Source organism: Trichosurus vulpecula, chromosome 3 (genome assembly GCF_011100635.1).
Source record: "Trichosurus vulpecula isolate mTriVul1 chromosome 3, mTriVul1.pri, whole genome shotgun sequence".
Classification (NCBI taxonomy): domain Eukaryota; kingdom Metazoa; phylum Chordata; class Mammalia; order Diprotodontia; family Phalangeridae; genus Trichosurus; species Trichosurus vulpecula.
In genome coordinates this window covers 167,864,786-167,883,050 of record NC_050575.1, presented here as the reverse complement: position 1 = coordinate 167,883,050, position 18,265 = coordinate 167,864,786, and the positions used below count along the sequence as shown (strand labels likewise).

The following is an 18,265-nucleotide window of genomic DNA, read 5'->3' as shown; positions in this document are numbered from 1 at the left end:
CCAAACTAATCCTCAGTTTCCCCAACTATAAAGTAAAGGACTGGATTCAGATTCAGAGGACTGAGTTTGAATCCTGACTCTGTTATCACCTATATGACCTTGAGCTAGTCATTTAAATTCACTAGATCCAACTCAATAGAGTAATAGAGTTGAAAACAGTGATCTATCTCCAGAGTCCTTTCTAACTGTTTATTCTCTGAGCCTCAGTTTCTCCATCTGTAACATAAAGATCCATCTAGTAGATCATTCCCTAAGGTCCCTTCCAGCTCTGGAATTCTGTATATTAAGGTCCCTTCCAGTTCTGGCATCCTCTCTGTTTTATGACATCCATGATGCTGTTCCCAGCCAGAAACAAAAAGAATAGCTTTTTGGATTGCTGGTGACTACTCCCTGGCCCTGTATACAGAGTGCCCAAAGTTTTCTCACTCTGGTCTGGGAAGGATTAAGTTCCATTGTCTGTGCTGAAAAGAAATGCTTTGTCAATCAGCAAGTTTTGACTGGGCACCTACCAAACACCCATCTCTGAGCTAGGCTATTCCAAGTTGATGAGGTCGGGGACAACAATCTCCTTACATAGTCCTTATCTCAAAGAACTTTCAAAGATCTCCCTAACTGCAGCAAGGTCCTGAACTGGAAGCATACACAGACAGTGGGTGGGTTTGGTCTGGCACACTCCCATCCTCTATTTGGCACCAAACACTTGAGATAGGCATCCAGCGATTGCTCAGCTCCCTGCAGACAACGCACTCAAACCCAGGTGAGAAGAGAGAACCTGATTTTGAACTTGTAGATTCGGCTGAAAGCTTCAATTTTCCAGCTTTCCTGAAGGTTTTAAAGTGCCAAAAAAAAAAAAAAACCAGGTCCACATTTCTTAGCTTGAGGACTAAACTAACTGAGGCTTCCTATCCTCCCTATTACCATCTTGTAGAGGAACTTATACAGAGACTGGACAGAATCACAGAATGCGAAATTTGGAAAGGGCCCTTAATGGCAATCTAATTAACTGCTTTCTTTTTTTTAACATTTTTTTTTTGGAGGGAGGAAAGCAGGGCAGTTGGGGTTAAGTGACTTGCCCAAGGTCACACAGCTAGTAAGTGTGTCAAGTATCTGAGGTCGGATTTGAACTCAGGTCCTCCTGACTCCAGGCCAGTGCTCTACTCACTGTGCCCTCTAGCTGCCCCTGGTTAACTGCTTTCTTATACACAAAGTAAACTGAGGCTCATAGAGAAATGACCTGGCCAGTTATCACACAGCTGAGCTGGTAAGGTGACAAAGTCAGGATTCAAACCCAGATCTCTGGACTACAGCCCCAGCACGCTTTCCTCTACACTGAAGGCCAGGAGCTGGAGAAGACGAGAAGGCAGAATTACGACCTGGGTACAGTTTGTCTTCCAAAACGTGTCCTTTAAAAGTTTGTTCCAGGAATTGGAATGGCCTGCTCGAGAGTAGGAGTTTTGCTTCCAAAGCTCCTGATGCAATTCAAGGAGTGAGAGTCTGGTGCAGTTAATTTATTATCAGATGAACAGAATGAGTAGAAAATGGAGGCTTGAAAAAAAAATCGAATTCTGAGCCAGAGAGAATCATAGAGCAAGTTAAAGCCATACCCACAGACCCCCAGCAAGAACCTATCTGTCCACAAAGGGTTAAACCCGTTTCCTGACAATAATGGCCTTCCTTCCTGCGGCTTTCCTAATGCTCAGAGTCTTAACTTGGTATTTCCACGCGTCTGTTTCAAGTAAGAAAGCTCGGGAGGCAGCCCAGAGTACAGTCTGTTTCCTGGACTGTCCGTCCCTCCCACCGAAGAGGACAAAGTAACCGGCTTGGCTGAAAGCCACAGTTACACCAAGCTGCTTTCTCCAAAAGCCCTTGGCCAGGGCAGACGGTCCCTGGAGGGCAGTTCAGGGGAGAGCCCCAGAGGATGAGATCCTGCCCTGGCCGACATTGTTCTGGGAAAGGGGGCAGCAGCCGCAGAGCTTAGAACACTGCCCCATGCCTGGGCCTCTTGGGAGTAAGCCCAATTGGCTTTGAAGTGGGTCCCTCCCCAGATCAGGACCCCACCCAGCCCTAAACCTCCTGCCTTTGAGGTAGTTTAGGGTCTGCTCAGTCTGGGAGAGTGGCCACAGCAACGAACAGCTCTATGTTTGGGATCACCTGCTTAAGAAGAACCATTCTGCAGCCACATAGTGCCTAGCACAGTGTAATGCACAGAATAAGCACTGAAATACTCATTGGCTAACAATGAATGAGTAGGAAAGGAAATACGTAGGCTGTTCAATCTTTCTATCAATCTGCTCTTGCTCCCCTCATCCAGAAACAAGGGAAAAAAGAATCTGAAATCATCGATCAAAAATTGTCACTGAGTAAGACCTATGGACCAACTGGTCCAAATGGCATGCTTGGGACCACATTTGAAGGCCCGGGGCTCCCTCTGTCACTTTTTATCAAATCAGAATCTTAGCTTGAGGAGAGATGTTGGGGGTCCTCTCAGCGTCATCATCCACAGAAACCTCCTCCACAGCCTTCCTGTATGGCACCTAGTCTCCGCCTGACCTCCAACAGGGACTTCACTACCTCCAGAGATACAGCCCATTTCACTTCCAGATAGTTTTAATTGTTAGAAAGTTCTTCCCTTTACTGAGCCAAAATCTGTCTCCCTGTAACATTTATCCATTGGTTCTGGAACCACACTGAAATCTGTTTCCTCTTCTACATGACCAGAAATTCCCTTTTTTTTCCCTTCAGCTATAAATTTTGCCCACTGATAGCAGGCAGATGAAAGGACAAAAACTGCCAGGCTGGCCGCCAAGGCCATACACACCTAAGACGTCTGCCGACTTCTTCCGTTCTACAATCTGGATGTCTCGGGCGCCAGCTGGAATGTGTGTTACCAGGGAATAGCCTGTGGGGAAACTATACGTTAATGACCAGGCAACTCTCCGGTCAGTTTAAAAAAAACAAACAGGAAAAAGGGCACTACCTCTGACTATTTTCAAGATGCCTGGGTAAAGTAGAGACAACCTGTATGTTTGGCCTTTGCCCAATGATATGTGACATTGTCATGTTCTCTATCTTTCCACCTCAGTGACCTGTCTCCCCAACTAGACTGCCCACATTGAGGACAGGAACTACGCCTCAGTCCTATTTTTGTATACTCTACCTCATCGGGCTCAGGGAAAGTCACATTTGTTGTTCAATTGTTTTCAACAGTGTTTGATTCTTTGTAACCTCATTTGGGTTTTGTTTTGGTTTGTTTTTTTTTGGTAGAAATATTGGAGTGGTTTGGCATTTTCTTCTCCAATCATTTTACAGATAAGGAAACTGAGGCAAACAGGGTTTAGTGACATGTCCAGCTAGTAAGTGTCTGAGAGCAGATTTAAACTCAGGAAGAGACTCCAGGCCTGGTACTCTATCCACTGTGCCACCTAGCTGCCCATCACATAGAAGGTGTATATTGATGGATTGTTTATTGTTATTAATAACAAACTCCTATTTCCATACAGCTTTAAGATTTCTTAAGCCCTTTGCCTCATTCATTCAATAAGCATTTATTCATTCATAAAAACCCTTTGAGGCAGGTGGTATTGAGTCATTTCAGTCAGGTCTGACTCTGTGACCTTGAAATGATTTGCCATTTCTTTCTCCAGTGGCAAAAGAGGTTAAGTGACTCGCCCAAGGTCACTCAGCTAGAAAGATTCTGAGGCTGGATTTGAACTCAGGTCTTTCTGACTCCAAGCCCAGTGCCCTATCCACTACACCACCTAGCTGCCCAGGTAGATGGTATACATTTGTATGATTATGCCCATTTCATAGTTAAGGAAACTGAGGCTCAGAGAAGCTTCCCATGGTCACATGGTTAAGTGTTAGAACTGGGACTTGACCTGCCTTTGATTCCATTGCTCTTTCTACCACACTATACTGGTAATGTATTGATTGACTGAGTAGATTTATTGAATGACCAACTGGAGAGGCTATAATCATATTGGGGCATTTGGGTGAACTTCTTCATCTGAGGATTCTTGGATTCATCTATAAGTCTTCCTGCTCTTTCCAGTTACTTAAAATTTTATATGCCCAGGATATATATTTAGGGGATCTATTTATACAGAAATAGCCCAGAAATTGTCTTTTCCCTCAAAAGGGAATTCTTGGCCTTCATAGGTACCTGTTCCACTTCTTAGTTTTGTAAAATTTCTTGTTTTCATATCCTAAGCTGAGGGGGTGGGCAGCAGTAGGAAAAAAAAAAAGGTAGCTGGCTCCTAGTCCTGGCTCTGCTATTTGTTAACCCCATGATCTTGGGCAAGTCATTTACTCTCTCTGAACTTCAGTTTCCTCACCCACAGAAAAAGGGTACTGGATGATATGATTCCCAAAGTTCATTCCTGCTTGAAATCTATAATCCTATGAACTTAAGATCACTTTGGTGAATTAACTGAAAAATCCATTGACCTTTATACTATATCTACCAAACAATAATAACACAGTACAAGAGGGCATAGAAGGTCTCTTGATGGCTGAGGAACTTTTTTCGCCTTCATTGCCCTTGGTTTCTGGGATTTTTCCAGTTTTAAACCCTTCAATTGGCTGCCTTTGAATCAGCCTCACACCCAAGGGGCTCTAGACCAAAGATACCCTGGGGAACCGTCCCCCAACATGGCACACTGTGGCCACATGCATAGACTAACTATAGTACCCTCTTTTGAAAATACCATCTTTTGAGCAGGAGGCTTTAGAAAAACCTGGAAAGACTTACGTGAAACCAATGCAAAGTGAAGTGAACAGAACCAGGAAAACATTGTATACAGTAAGAGCAACATTGTACAATGATCAGTTGTGAAAGTCTTAGCTATTCTCAGCAATATACAAAGATCCAAGACAATAAATTCTGAAGGACTTATGACAAAAAAATCCTATCCCTCTCCAGAGCAGAGCTGATGGAATCTGTGTGCAAATTGAAGCATACTGTTATTTTACTTTCTTTACTTTCCTTGGGGTTTTTTTTTACTGTTTTCTTTCACAACATGACTAATATGGAAATATGTTTTGCATGACTGTACCTGTATAACCTTTATCAAATTGCCTTCTCTATGAAAAGGAAGGGTGGAGATTTTGGAACTTAGAATTGTGAAAAACAAAAGTTAAAAAAGTTTTTACTTATAATTGGAAAAAATAAATATTAAAATTTTTAAAAGAAAATACCATAAGAGCTTGTGTGACCACATTATCTCTGTTGTGCTAGCCCTGTCATCCTGCCCTTCATCAATATGCATGTGTGCTCACATGCAAATCATAGTAGACAGAAAAAAAAAACCAGAAGCTAGATTACAATTTACTATGCTATTACTTCTATGCTTTCCCCCACAGCTAGGATTTTAATTACTCCCCAATAAAGCCTTCATTCCAACCAGGCCAACCTTTCTCCCATCCTTCACAACATGCCTGATGGACTTATTCCAATCTTTGTGTCTTTGTTCACAGTGTCCCCCTTGCCTGAAGTGATCTGAATTCTTTTTTTGTTTTGTTTTTATTTTGGACTGAACCCATGATTTCATTGCTATAGGGAATTCTTGGGTGAGAAGGGTCCCTCTACCAATGCAGACCAGCACCTATGTTGTAACTCACGGTCTTAGAGAGTTGCCCAAGGCAATGATAGGCTAATCAACTTGTCCAGCATCACACAGTATGTGTCAGAGGTAGGATCTGAACCCAGGTCTTCCCAAGTCCAAGACTCCCTCTCCATCCACTACACCACATTATCTCTCTCAACCTTGTTATCCCAAGAAGAATCAACATTGGGCATTTGACCCAAAGGGAAATGGAGAGATGCATAGTGGGTGTAAGTATGTCATAGCATGTTACCAGTAATAATTTGTGTATAAGATGCAATGCATCATAAGTGATGACTGGAAAAAAAGGGGGACTAGTCATGGAGCAAGAGTTAGGGATGCCTTCCCAGTTATCCACAAAATGTTAAACGTGCCAGAAGATATCCAGTGTATTGAATGGATTTTTACCAAGGAATTATGGAAAGATCTGGATAAGAGATTGAGATCTGTATAGAGGGAAGACTACTGAGATCACCACTGAGATCCCAGATCCATCAAAGATTTGAAGTGCTATAATTATCATTATTATTACTGGAGCTGAAGCCCCCATGTTTCCCTCTTTGCCTCCCTCCTTCCCCATAGCCAAAGATGATAACCAAATGAGCTTACTTACCCAAGTGGGCATTCCCTTTCCTGTAATTCCCTGTCACATGTGTGCAGCTGCTGCCATCACCCTGACAAACCCCACACTTGTCCAGAGTGTGGGTGGAGAAGAGGACCCCATCACATCCAATGGGCTGGAAAAAGTTACAGAAAAAAGCATTGATGTGCAGTCCCAGGGGTGGGATCAGGGCTAATTTCCTGAATGTTACTGACAGTATTTTTTCTATAATGTTTAACAACCTCACATTTTCCAGACACGCAAACCCCTCGAAAGTCAATGAATTTGCAGGAGGTCCCATCACGAGCTGGTACCATCAGCTGCCGTTGGCCATCCACGGTTGTGCAATGCAAGTCACAGGGCTTGCTTGAGATGTGCACATAGTCATCTGGTGGGAAAGGGAGAAATTGACCCACAGGATCAATGTCCACCAGTAGCCATGCATGAGGTTGGGAAAGGGAGCAAGAAGGAACAGGAGAGAGAAAGAAGCTTCCCCAGAGAGATCAGTGCCCCTGGGAGACCTCCAAAGGACCACAGTCCATGGGGTTCCAGCTCCAGGGACATCAGTAGCCTGTACCAGGTAATGTTTTCCTTGAGAGAGAATCAGGAGGGTGGGGGATGGGGTAAACACAAGGACAAACCAAACTGAGAGAATCATACCCAGTGGTCTTCTTGGTGAATTACCTATAGTTTCAGATCCCAAGCTGAATTCCCCACCTTTCACACCCCTAACACACACCCAAAGCACACACCTATAACATCACGTTGGATAGTCTGTCCCCTACTCTACAACTTACAAAGTATCCATTTTATATCCATTATGTTATTTAACCTTCACCACAGCCTTCCAAGAATTAGACACTACTGGGTTAAACACCCTTCTCCATTTTACAAATGAAGGAACTGAGGCCCAGTAAGGGGAAGTGACTTGCCCAAGGTCATGAGACTATGAAGGAGCAGAGCAAAAACTAGAACCCATTATCTCCAGGTTCATTCTCCACCTCCTACCACCTCTATGGGCTACCACCTTCTACATTCATCCTTCCATCCGTCACTATGTGTTCAGGAAAATTACTTTAACGTCTGCCCAAGTAACAAATAACAAGGAAGAAAAATCACCCCGAGCCTTCCCCCAAAACATAGGAAAGGCACTAATAATCACAGTATGAATTCTGAAACCAAATCTAGTTTAATTACTACCCTTTTTCTTCTATTTTTCATGTCCCTGCATCCCTTCTCTCAATTCCACATTAACTGGCACAGATAGCTGAGGGCTGGGAAGCAGCATCATTAAAACAGATGTAAGGCTCAATGATGCAATGGCACTGGACAGGAACCCAGGAAACTTAGGCTTCGAATCTGGATCTGCAGGGCCCTGGGCAAATCTCCTGAGTCTCTGGGCATCAGCTCCTTCATCATAAAGCAGAAGTCATGGATCATAGGAGCCCAGATCTAGAGTTAGCAGGGATGTCAAAGGCCATCTAGGATCCATGAATTTGGAGATTTTTAAATACTTTGATAACTAATTTTCAATATAATTGGGGTTTTTGTAATCCTATGTATTTTATGTATTTAAAAACATTTTTCTGAGAAGAAATCTGTAGGCTTCACCAGACTGCCAACATGGTCCATGATACAAAAACAAATAAGAGTCTCTATCCTAATCTGACCCCTAGATGGGAAAAGTGAGACTTTCCCAAGGTCTCACAGGCCGTGGAATCATCGGAAGTGGGACTTAAACCCAGGTCCTCTTACTCTACAGCCAGGGCTCCTTTAATAATCCCTGCCCTTGGGATATCATAGGACTATTCAGAAGGTCAAGTAAGAAAATGCATGTGAAAGTTCTTTGAAAAGTATAAATCACTCTCCAGTTGCAAAGTGGAGATGCTAACAGCCCAAGTCACACTCTTGCTGTTGGAGATGTGTGTGCCCTGACCATCAACCCACTGAAGATTCCAAATTCCACATTGGCTCCAGTATGGCAGCTTTTTGGCTGAACACCTGAAGCCCATATTCAATATGGTCAAGGAGGGGGCTTGTGGGATGAGCTGACCCATCTCTCTGAAAAACTGAGGACTTAGTAGCAATGTGAGACAAGGAGACTCTTGTTACCCGGGTATAAGGGTTTCCATTGATACGTCCTTCCATTGTACACATGGGAGTTGAAGGATATACACTGCTCCTCCCTGAAGCTTCTTCCATCAGAAGGACACTCCTAAAAGAGGACATGTTAATCACATCCTGGTGAGAAATATTTTTGTTTAGGTCATTTTTCAGTTATGTCCAACTCTTCATGACCCCATTTTGGGGCCATTATTTACTTCTCACTCATCCACTCATTTTACTGAGGCAAACAGGGCTAAGTGACTTGCTTAGGGTCTAGTAAAGTGTCGCGAGGCCAGATATGAACTCATGAAGATGAGTCTGTCCTGACTCCAGTCCAGCGCTCTGTGCCTATGGCACCACCACCTACCTGCCCCAGTGAGAAAAATAGACAAGCACAAAAGAAAGAGAGCCCGAAGAAAGCAGCAGAGCAGGCAGCCTTTCTCTTTTAAAGGGAGCTGACATTCTAATGAGAGTTTGCAGGCACTTACTATGGTTATCTTTTTGATCTCCCACCACCTTCATGAAGTAGTTACTATCATTACCCTCATTTTACAGATAGAGAAACTGAGTCTGGGAGTATGGGACCCGAAGTCACATAGCTAGTAAATCCTGAGATAGAATTCAATCTCATATCTTCCCCTCCTTTCCTCCTTCTCTCCACCCCCCAAGGCCCAGGTGAAGCCCTACCCTGTCGCAGAATCACAGAATCTGAACAAGAGAAGGAAAAGACCTTACTGATTTCCCCAACTGCTACATCCCTCACTGTCCTCTCCCTCCTTTGAACGTTATTAGTCTTGTCCAGCTATGACTTACTCAGAACCTTATGATGCACAGTCTCATTTTCTACATGTCTCCTCTACTAGACAGTAAGCTTCATGAGGGCAAGACCATGGATTTAGGAAACCTTGAGTAAATGCTTGCATTGATCTGACTGGGAAAGGGAGAAGGGCAGAGTTATTCTCTCCCCATATTTGAAGGAGGCAGAAGAAAAGCAGGGGCCTGAGCCCTCAGATACTCCCCTGGAGCCTGGCCTGGGCCTGCTCTGTCAGTGGAGACAGATTAGGTAAGGCAGAAACCAGCCCACCCTTACCTGTACTTTGCACAGCTGGTGCCTCTTGGAGGTGCCTGTGCAGGTCTTGTTCCCAAGTCCTGAGACGGACTTCCTCCTAAACAGAGAAGCAAAATGTCAGGTGTCACAAGACTTCTCACCAGTGGCTTTATAAGGATGTGTGGGCCATGAATCCATTTCAGAAGAGGCCGTTGGTCCCATCCCAATCATTTGTGGATGTTTCCACTTGCCAAAATGGCTTTCCCAGCTGGACCAGGATGGGCACTGCTGTTCCTCTTCTCCCTAAAAGTGAGCCTCCTGTTTTGGTTTGTCCCCGTGGCCTGGCCTCCTGAGGAAAGTCTGGCTGGCTCCGAGGAGACCATTCTACCGTGAATCTTAAGCTATTTGACTCCTCAGGTCAGATTCAGGCAGTTGTCTAGAACTGGGTCAGCCAATGAGGGGGAAAGGATAGAACACTGGTGACCAACAGGACAGGAGTCATGGATAGAAATCCCTGCCATAATGTTGCCTCTGCTGTAACCAAAGCAAAGCTATGGAGCTGTACTTTTTTTCCTTCCCTCCAGAGTTTAACCCCCTACCTCTGCCGAAGACAGTGTCTCTCCTGAGACTTCACTCCTCCACCACAGGTTCTGGTGCAAGCTGTCCACTTGGTCCACTCTCCCCACCAGTAAGCCGTGGCATCTGCTCCTTCTTCTAAGCTATTCGAGGTCTGGGCATTACCCTGTGCAAGAGTCCCCAGCACCCACCACCCCCCCCAACAAGTCCCCTGTCAGGAGAGAAGGACTCATAGACATAGCAGAAGGTCAAACAAACAATTGCGCCTGTCTGTTCTCAGCAGATGCCCCTCACCCCTGTGCCCCCTAAGCCTCTGAGATAAAAAGGCAGGCTGCCTTCTGATCTACAGTCAGGCACAGTGCTCTTTTAAGTTGCAACTCACTGGAAATCCAGACCAAAGACATAAAACACTGTCAACCTTCTCAGCACACCCTAGATCTTGACAGGGCTTCTCACCCAGACTCAAACTGTTCTGCTTCTTCACTGAGAAAGTCCAGGGCCTGCTTTGAAGAGACCTATACCTGTGACCTGAAACATTCTGGAATTCCCCAGCCACCCTACTCCTCCCCAGGTCACACTGGCCCCACAACCTACCTCCTCAGACACTTGACGCAAAACCTCAAGCCAAGTTAACCCCTTGTCCACTAAGAGCTGCTAATGTAAGGGACGGGGTGGGACTGTTGTTGCTGCCGGGAATTAAAGACTTGGCAGCAGAAAGGCAACAACGGTCTGGTTACTATTACCTGGCAGAGAATATTAACGATGACATGAATGAGCCTAAGAAACAAAAAGGGGAGCTGATGGCCCAGCTCAAGGTGGACACTTCCTCATTAGGGGGCCATTGGAAGCCCCTTGCTCCCATAGTGAGGCTACAAGTAATTTGTGCTGCATTTTTAATCATTCTCGATTCCTTTCTCACAAGTTAGAATAGAATCTCAGTTCTGTTGGACAGGTTTCTGCCCAGGAATGAATTGTCTTCATACATATCCTGACCGGTTCCAACACCATTTGAAAAATGGAAAGTTCAGCCAATCAACCCATTGTTTGGTCTAACAATGGATTTGACTGATTTTCCCACCCAATTGACTGATCTGGGGACTTGACTGTCTAGTAGAGCCAGGCCTGGACAATTTAGAGCTGGTTGGCATTGACTGTATAGTCTAGCTCCCTTCATGTTCCAGTAGAGAAAATGAAGCCTAAAGGGCCCCGCATATCACAGGGGTAATGGAGCAGGAGAGCCAGGGTTCAGATACTCTGAAGCTAAATCCTGTGCCTTTTCTACTACACCATACAGGTTGGGGCTATGCCTACATCCATCCCTCCGCCGCTACTACCATTTCACTGCCAGAGGGTCAGATCCCAGAAGAACACATAACCCCCACCAAAACCAATCAATCCACCCACCCTGAAAAATTAGTAAAATCAGTGAAAAAGTCAGTGGGTCTATCTGATATCTGGATAATTAACCAGATTTGTTTGTTAGTTTTGTTTTTTACTGGATAGACTCAATGTCTTAGAGTCAGGGGTATTACCTATGCTTCTTGCAAAAGATACCTTCCCTGTCTGATGGCTTTCCAAAATGGGGGCTTCTGAAAACAATACAGGAAGCTTCTCCTCTCACCTTAGCAATAACGAGCATGACATTCCCAGCTACCAGCACCACAGCCAATAGACCCTTCAATGGAGACCAGGTCAAGAAGCCCCAACCCGAATGGCGCCATCCAGCATCCATCCTAGAGAGAACAAGACCAACATTACACTAAGTAAGACACTATTTGCTTATGTTTTCCACTGACCAGGGATGTACGCAAGGGAGAAAAAACACAAAATCCTTACTGGGGATCCAGAAGCTGAGCTCCCTACCCTAAGATAGAAGATGCCTTGAGCTGCAATCTGAATAATCATCCAGACATTTGAATTAAAAGGGCTAAGTCTTGTTTATCTGTCCCTATTCCCTACCAAACCAACCTACTATAAACAGAGTTGATGACTTAGGAAAAACACAATCATATGGAATCATGTCTCCTCCCCTCCCTTCCTCAAAGAACCAATTATGAGGCAAAGAGCGGGGTAGGGAGGGGGGCACAGAGGGGGAAAAGCCAAGTATCTAAAGGTTGGATTGTATACAGTCTGATGAACTGAGCCTCAATCGTCCTGAGAAGCTGGTTCCCAGCCTGTGAATGACTTTCATTATGCCCATCCCAGTAGGGCAGGAGGTTTCCAGACAAGGAGCCGGCTCATTTTCCCAGGTTTCATTTCAACTTGAAAGTGGCCAGTTGCTGGGTGAGAGAAAAGCCTACCCCAGGACACAAAGAGCTCAAGGCAATGCTGACCGGCACCATTTCCTCTCCTCCTTTTTCACAAGCTAGGCTCTCAGCTACCCACCCTGGCCCCAGCAGGTGGGGGAAACCTATTTCACGCGGCAGAGAAATGTTGAGCTTCTTGGGAAGGAGGAGGTGGAAGTGCTTTTCATCCCTGGCCAATGCTATATCTCTGAACAAATAGTCATGAAGGGTACTTTCGGGCAATCCAGGAGAGGAAAGGGCTGAGAGGTTCTCTCTCGTCCTGAGAGCTGACACTCTCCAAACCACCCAGCTCTGAACAGTAGAGGATTTAAAGATGAAAGGAGCCCTAGAGGTCATCTAATCCACTCCCCTCATTTTACGTGTGAAGTAATTGAAACCCACTGAGGCACAGTGACTTGCCCAAGGTCACACTGGCAGTAGGTAGCCCAGCTAGGATCCTCAGGCTTTAAATCCAACGTTCTTTCTGCTGTACCAAAATTGCTTCCCCATCTTCCCAGTTAAATTTTAATAGCTTTGTACAATAGAAACCCTTAGAATTTCCAAAGCCAACCTCATTGCACCCCACAAGCCACTTCACAACTCCAGAGAAGGCTCCCCAAAGAAGCCTCATCTCTAGGGAAGTTTCTGGCTCTTTGGGACTCACCCCACTCCCCCCAACCCAAGCTGCCCACCACATCTGGTAAGCCTTCTCCACCAAGGGCAGCATCTGCACATACCCCCATCCTTCCTTGCCCCAAAATCTGGTCTCCAGGCCACTGGACTCATTGCCTAATTGGAGCCCACTGCTCCTGGCTGGCTGTCCTGGAGACAGGTGCCGGAGACGGGGCTTACACTTGGTTTTCATTAAGGCTTCCAGACGCCGCTGGCCTCCAGCCAGAGAATGGCTCGCTCTGGATCCATCCCTTTTTGGGGTCCAAAAAAACCAACCAGAAATGTTTCAAATGAAAGTGAAAGCCACAAATCTACAAACCCCGGGGCCCCACCGGCTCCTGGTGGCATCGGGGGAGGGGAGGCACCTTAGCATCCAGTTCTGAGAGTTATTTTGGTCCTTATCCTCCCCCCACCTCCACATTCCCCTCTTGGCCTGAGCCTAATGCCTCGAGTTATATAACTGCCTTCAAACACACACACACACACACACATACACACACACACACACACACACACACACACACATATACACACTATGATTTCTTGATTTTGCATTTCCTCCAAAGTGGGGGCTGGGAGCACAGTTCTCCCCCAATCTCACCTCCCACCCCAAGATCCACGTTAAGGAGTATCCTCTGCATATGTCCTGTTGCTGGGGAGGGCTTCCTGGACTTTTTTTGAGAGGAGTTAGGGTGGGGGTGAGTTTCTTAAGGAGAAATCCAATGTGTGTTTCTCAATGAGAAGAGGAAAAGTTGGTAGGGGTATGGGGACCTTGGGATAGGGAGAGAGAGGGGAGAAGAAGAGAAATAAAACCATACCTGGCCCAAAGGCAAAAGTGTCAGCAGGTTATCAGGGGGGGGAAGAGGCAGGAGATGTTCCAGACACCAGTGCGAGCTTGTGTATGTGGGGGGAAGAAGGGACTGAAAGAGGCAGCAGAAGCAATAAGAATTGTCCTCTCTCTCTCTCTCTCTCTCTCTCTCTCTCTCTCTCTCTCTCTCTCTCTCTTATTCTTTCTCTCTCTCTCTGTCTCTCTCTGTGCTCTCCCTCTCTCTCTGCTCGCTCTCTCTCTCTCTCTCTCTCTCACCTCCTTCCTCCTTCTCTCCCTCCCTCCCTCTCCCACTTCAATGGGCGTCCAAGAGAGTGGGGGTTTCCAGGGAAAGGCATTCAGCCCCAGTGGCTCTCTCGCTGAGTTTCCCTGCCTTTATAGCTGTCAGACAGACTGGGAGGAACTCACACTTCTCACCCTGCTGCTCCCCCCCCACCTCCGCCTGGCTCACGCTTTAACCCACTCTGCGCCTCTGGACCAGGGCCAGCCACAGCTGCCTGCTGACTAGAGTAGCCAAGAAGACAGAGTGGAGAGGAACATATGTATCTGTGTCTCCCCATATTCTCCTCCAATCGCATACCCCCCTCAAAATCCCAGGCTCACCAAAGAGACCTGGGGAAGGGGGAGGAAAGGAAATGCGGATCACAGAATTACAGAATGTCAATGCTGTGAGAGAAAGGACGCTGGAGATCTAGTGCAACCTCGTCATTTTGTAGATGGAAAAACTGAGACCAAGACAAGGAGAGTGACTGATCCAAGATCACACAGCCAGTTAGTGACACAGTAAAGACCAGAACCCAAGTCTCTTCATTGTTCTACCTGCTACCTCCTATGGCCTCCCTTGAGAATGAGACTCAAACTCAGTCCTCTGGGGAAGGGGAATCTATGTCTGCTTGGGTCACTGGCAGGCATGAGCAGGAAAGGCTGGGAATGTGTGGGGAGAGCACTGAGTGCAGAGGAATGGATGTATAGATGAGGCCTCTGGGTGGTCATAGGAGATTTGTGGGTTTCCTAGAGGGTTGACAAGAAAAATTGTGGGCAGGCAGCAAATAAAAAATTTGGATGAATTGGGAAGTGATCAGGGAGCCTCCCCTGGGTCCTCAGGGCTAGGGGGTAAGAGTAAGTGATGGAAGAAGTGTGGGTACTGCCCTACACCCCAGTGACAGAGGGAAAGAGGCCAGGTGAGGACTTCTGGGTGTAGGACAGATGTTTTCAAGGCAGCTGGTCCAGACTCTGTTATTACACAGGGCTGGGTGGGGGCAGGGGGGAGATTAGGAATTCTCTGCAGATGTTTAGCACCAACTTGGCCCTGGATGAGGCAGTGCTGGGCTCACGCCAGACGGGCAGCCCCTGGACAGTCTAGTCTTCGATGCCAGCTCTTTGTTATTCGTCTCTGAGTCAGACTTTATAAAACACACACACTTTCACGGTGAGTTTGTGCTGAGGAGCAAGGCTGGCTTAAAAGCCCCCAGGAGACTGGATTCCATTCTTAATGATCTCTAATTCCTACCCCCACCCCCACCCCAGGGAGCCAGTTCCCTACTCAAGCACCTTGGCTTACCTACCAGACAATCCAAGACTTATCCAGATGCAGGTGAAGAAGTCTTCCCAATATCATTTGATCGATCCACTAGCTGCCACACAAGGGATCACCTAAGCTAGCTAGCTTCCTTCAAATACTCCCCCCTAATCTGATGTCACCTTTTACCACTTTGCAAACCTTAAAGCACTATAGAAATAAGAATTAGTATTATTATCATCATTATTAATTATTCTGTCATTACAGAATTTGTGCTGTAGGGATGATCTGCCTGGTGTCACTGCTGGGGGAAGAATTCTGGGAAATTCTGGAGTCAGTAGAGAGCAACACAGAGATCCTAGGATTTAAAGCTGAAAGTATCCTTCATTCAGTCATGTCTGACTCTTTGTGACCCTGCAGACCATAGCACCACAGCAGTATTGATTGTCCATGGGACTTTCTTGGCAAAGATACTGGAGTAGTTTGCCATTTCCTTCTCCAGTGGATTAAGGTAAACAGAGGTTAAGTGACTTGCCCAGGGTCACACAGCTAGTAAGCATCTAAGGCTGTATTTGAACTCAGGTCTTCCTGACTCCAGGCCCAGGACTCTATCCAATGAGCCATCTAGATGCCTCATAAAGAAAGTATCCCTAAAGATCACCTAATCCAAGCCCCTCATTCCATGAGAAAGCGGAGGTTCGAACCCATGTCATCTGCCTGAAAATCTTGTGCTCTTCCCACAAGATCAGATATTTAAGCTAGGTGGGATTTCCTTCTTATATTTCTACTACCCGCCTCATCCACTCTTTATTTGGGGCATTTGGGATGAGAACAACTAAAGGGCATCACCTTCCCCCCACCACCCTCTCTCCCTGTAGCAGCGTCAGTCAGAGCCCTGCACACCACCCCTGGCCCAGAGCCCCACAACTATTTTTGGCTTAGAGATCCACAGCTCCCCCACGTGTTTAGTGACTAATGTATTCCCTTGGGTGGTGCCTCAAAGCTGACCAACTAAAACATCACCAGTCTATTCTACCCTTCAGGACAGGACAGAATCTGGGGACCAGACCTTCTGAGAACCAGACCTTGAGCCTTCTCTTCCCAGTCCCAGCTGTGTGATACTCAGCAAGGCACTCACCTTCTCTGGTGAGCCAGGGCTTTCCATGACTGTGATCCTTTGATAGCACATCAGGGGACAGAGGAGACATCAAGATGCTTTTCTAGGCAAACAAATTTATGTGACCGTAGACACCAAAATTTTAGAACCAGAATAGACCTTACTCATATAACTCGTATATAACCTTCTTTAACTCAGTATATAGCTTATGTAGATTATCTCATTCATTCAAAAGAAAAAGAAAGTAAGGCCCAGAGAAAGGAACTGACCTGCCCAAGGTCATGCAGCTAAAATTAGTGGACTCTTTTCTTCCAGTCTCTTTTCTACCAGCCCAATATTCTTCCAGGTCTCTTTTCTCCCAGTCCAATATTCTTCCCAAAATATATCAGACCTTCAGGGTCTTCTAATACAACTCACACCCAAATAAGAAATCTCCCTACAGCATTCTTCATGAGTGGTCCAACCTCTGCTTGAAGACTGCCATAGATAATCAGTTAGTCAGTCAGTCAGTCAAGAAGCATTTGTTAATCACTAATGATGTTCCAGCACTGTGCTAAGCGCTGGGGATCCAAAGAAAGGCAAAAAGACACAATCCCTGATCCAGAGAGTTCACATTCACAACATAAAAAAGTACGTACAAGATATACAGGGGACTCACCATCTGCCAATACAACCCATTCTATTTAGAATGACTATGATATTTGGGACATCTTTGCTTACATCTACCTCCACTTTTAGTTCTTCCCTCTTGGGGCCAAACAGACAAACTAATCCCTCTTCCAAATGATTAACAAATACCTGAAGAGTGCTTTTACGACCCCCCCAAGTCATCTCCAGGCTAAATATCCCCAAATCCCACTCCATTCCTTCTAGAAGGCATTTGCTGTTTAATCTACGAGTAATTTCTAAGGATTTAGAGTTAAGAGTAGAGTGGATACAAGAAAAAGATTAGGAAATCTAAGGACCCAAAAGTCCTTCAAGATCTTGGAGCCCTTTCATGCCATCAGCCAGGAAATAAAGCCAAGCCAACAAGCATTTATTAAGTTCGTGTTATGTGCCAGATGCTCTGTTAATCTAAATAAACAAGACTGATAGCTTAGTGCAGTGAAGATTGCTGGATTCAGAGTCAAGTGACCTGGCTTTCAAATCCTATTTCTGTCATTTGTACCTATGTGAGCTTGTACATGGAATGGTGGAAAAGCCCTGGCTCTGAAGTCAGAGGTTCTGAGTTCAAATCCCTCCTCAGAATCTTACTACCAGTAAAACCTTCTCTGTCTCCACTGTTGATTCTCTATCCGTGTCATGCCCACTATCCATGGGTGTGCTCCAAGGTTCTCTCCTGAGTTCTCTGTTCATTCTGTACGATCTTACTCATGTTGACCTCACCAACTCCCTTGGATGCAATTTTCATCTCTATGCAGATTTATATAATATATATATTACATACACATATATGTATATATGTACATATATATATGTGTACATACACATACACACACATATATATAGTTCTCCTGATCTAGTCAAGAATCGCCAACTACCTCTTGAACATTTTGAACTAGATGTGTCCCATGGACATCTCAAATTCAATATATCCAAAGTAAACCTCATGATCATCCCCCCAAAAAACCCTGCCCTCTTCTGAACCCCCCATCACTGTCAAGGATGCTGCCATGCTCCCACTGTCTCAGGCTCACAACCTCAGTGACATCCTCATCTCCTGACTCTCATTCACCGCACATATCAAGTTACCAAATCTTGTCTTTTCAGTCACCGGGATCTCTTCTACACTCTGCCTTTCTCTCCACTCACAACTAAGCCAACACCTTAGTCCAAGCGCTCATCACCACACTTACTTACTCATTGATCTCCTGGCCTTAAGTTTCTTCCTCCTCCAAACTACCCTCCACTC

The 18,265-nt window shown here is 45.6% G+C and overlaps 1 protein-coding gene across 2 annotated transcripts in view; it reads right to left on the bottom strand.

The window, feature by feature from the left end:
- ADAMTSL2 (ADAMTS like 2) overlaps positions 1-12,965 on the bottom strand; it is a 46,746-nt gene extending 33,781 nt beyond the window's left edge. The window contains exons 1-8 of one of the 2 annotated variants that reach the window (XM_036753112.1): positions 12,957-12,965; positions 11,556-11,667; positions 9,958-10,100; positions 9,401-9,476; positions 8,317-8,419; positions 6,447-6,592; positions 6,217-6,340; positions 2,819-2,899 (exon numbers count right to left, since the gene is read on the bottom strand). In XM_036753112.1, coding sequence (XP_036609007.1) covers positions 2,819-2,899; positions 6,217-6,340; positions 6,447-6,592; positions 8,317-8,419; positions 9,401-9,476; positions 9,958-10,100; positions 11,556-11,666 — 784 coding nt within the window. In that variant the 5' untranslated portion in view covers position 11,667; positions 12,957-12,965. Of the gene's footprint in view, positions 1-2,818; positions 2,900-6,216; positions 6,341-6,446; positions 6,593-8,316; positions 8,420-9,400; positions 9,477-9,957; positions 10,101-11,555; positions 11,668-12,956 lie in introns of those variants that run through there. The other variant, XM_036753113.1, reaches the window with a different exon arrangement.
- Positions 12,966-18,265: the final 5,300 nt, after the last annotated feature.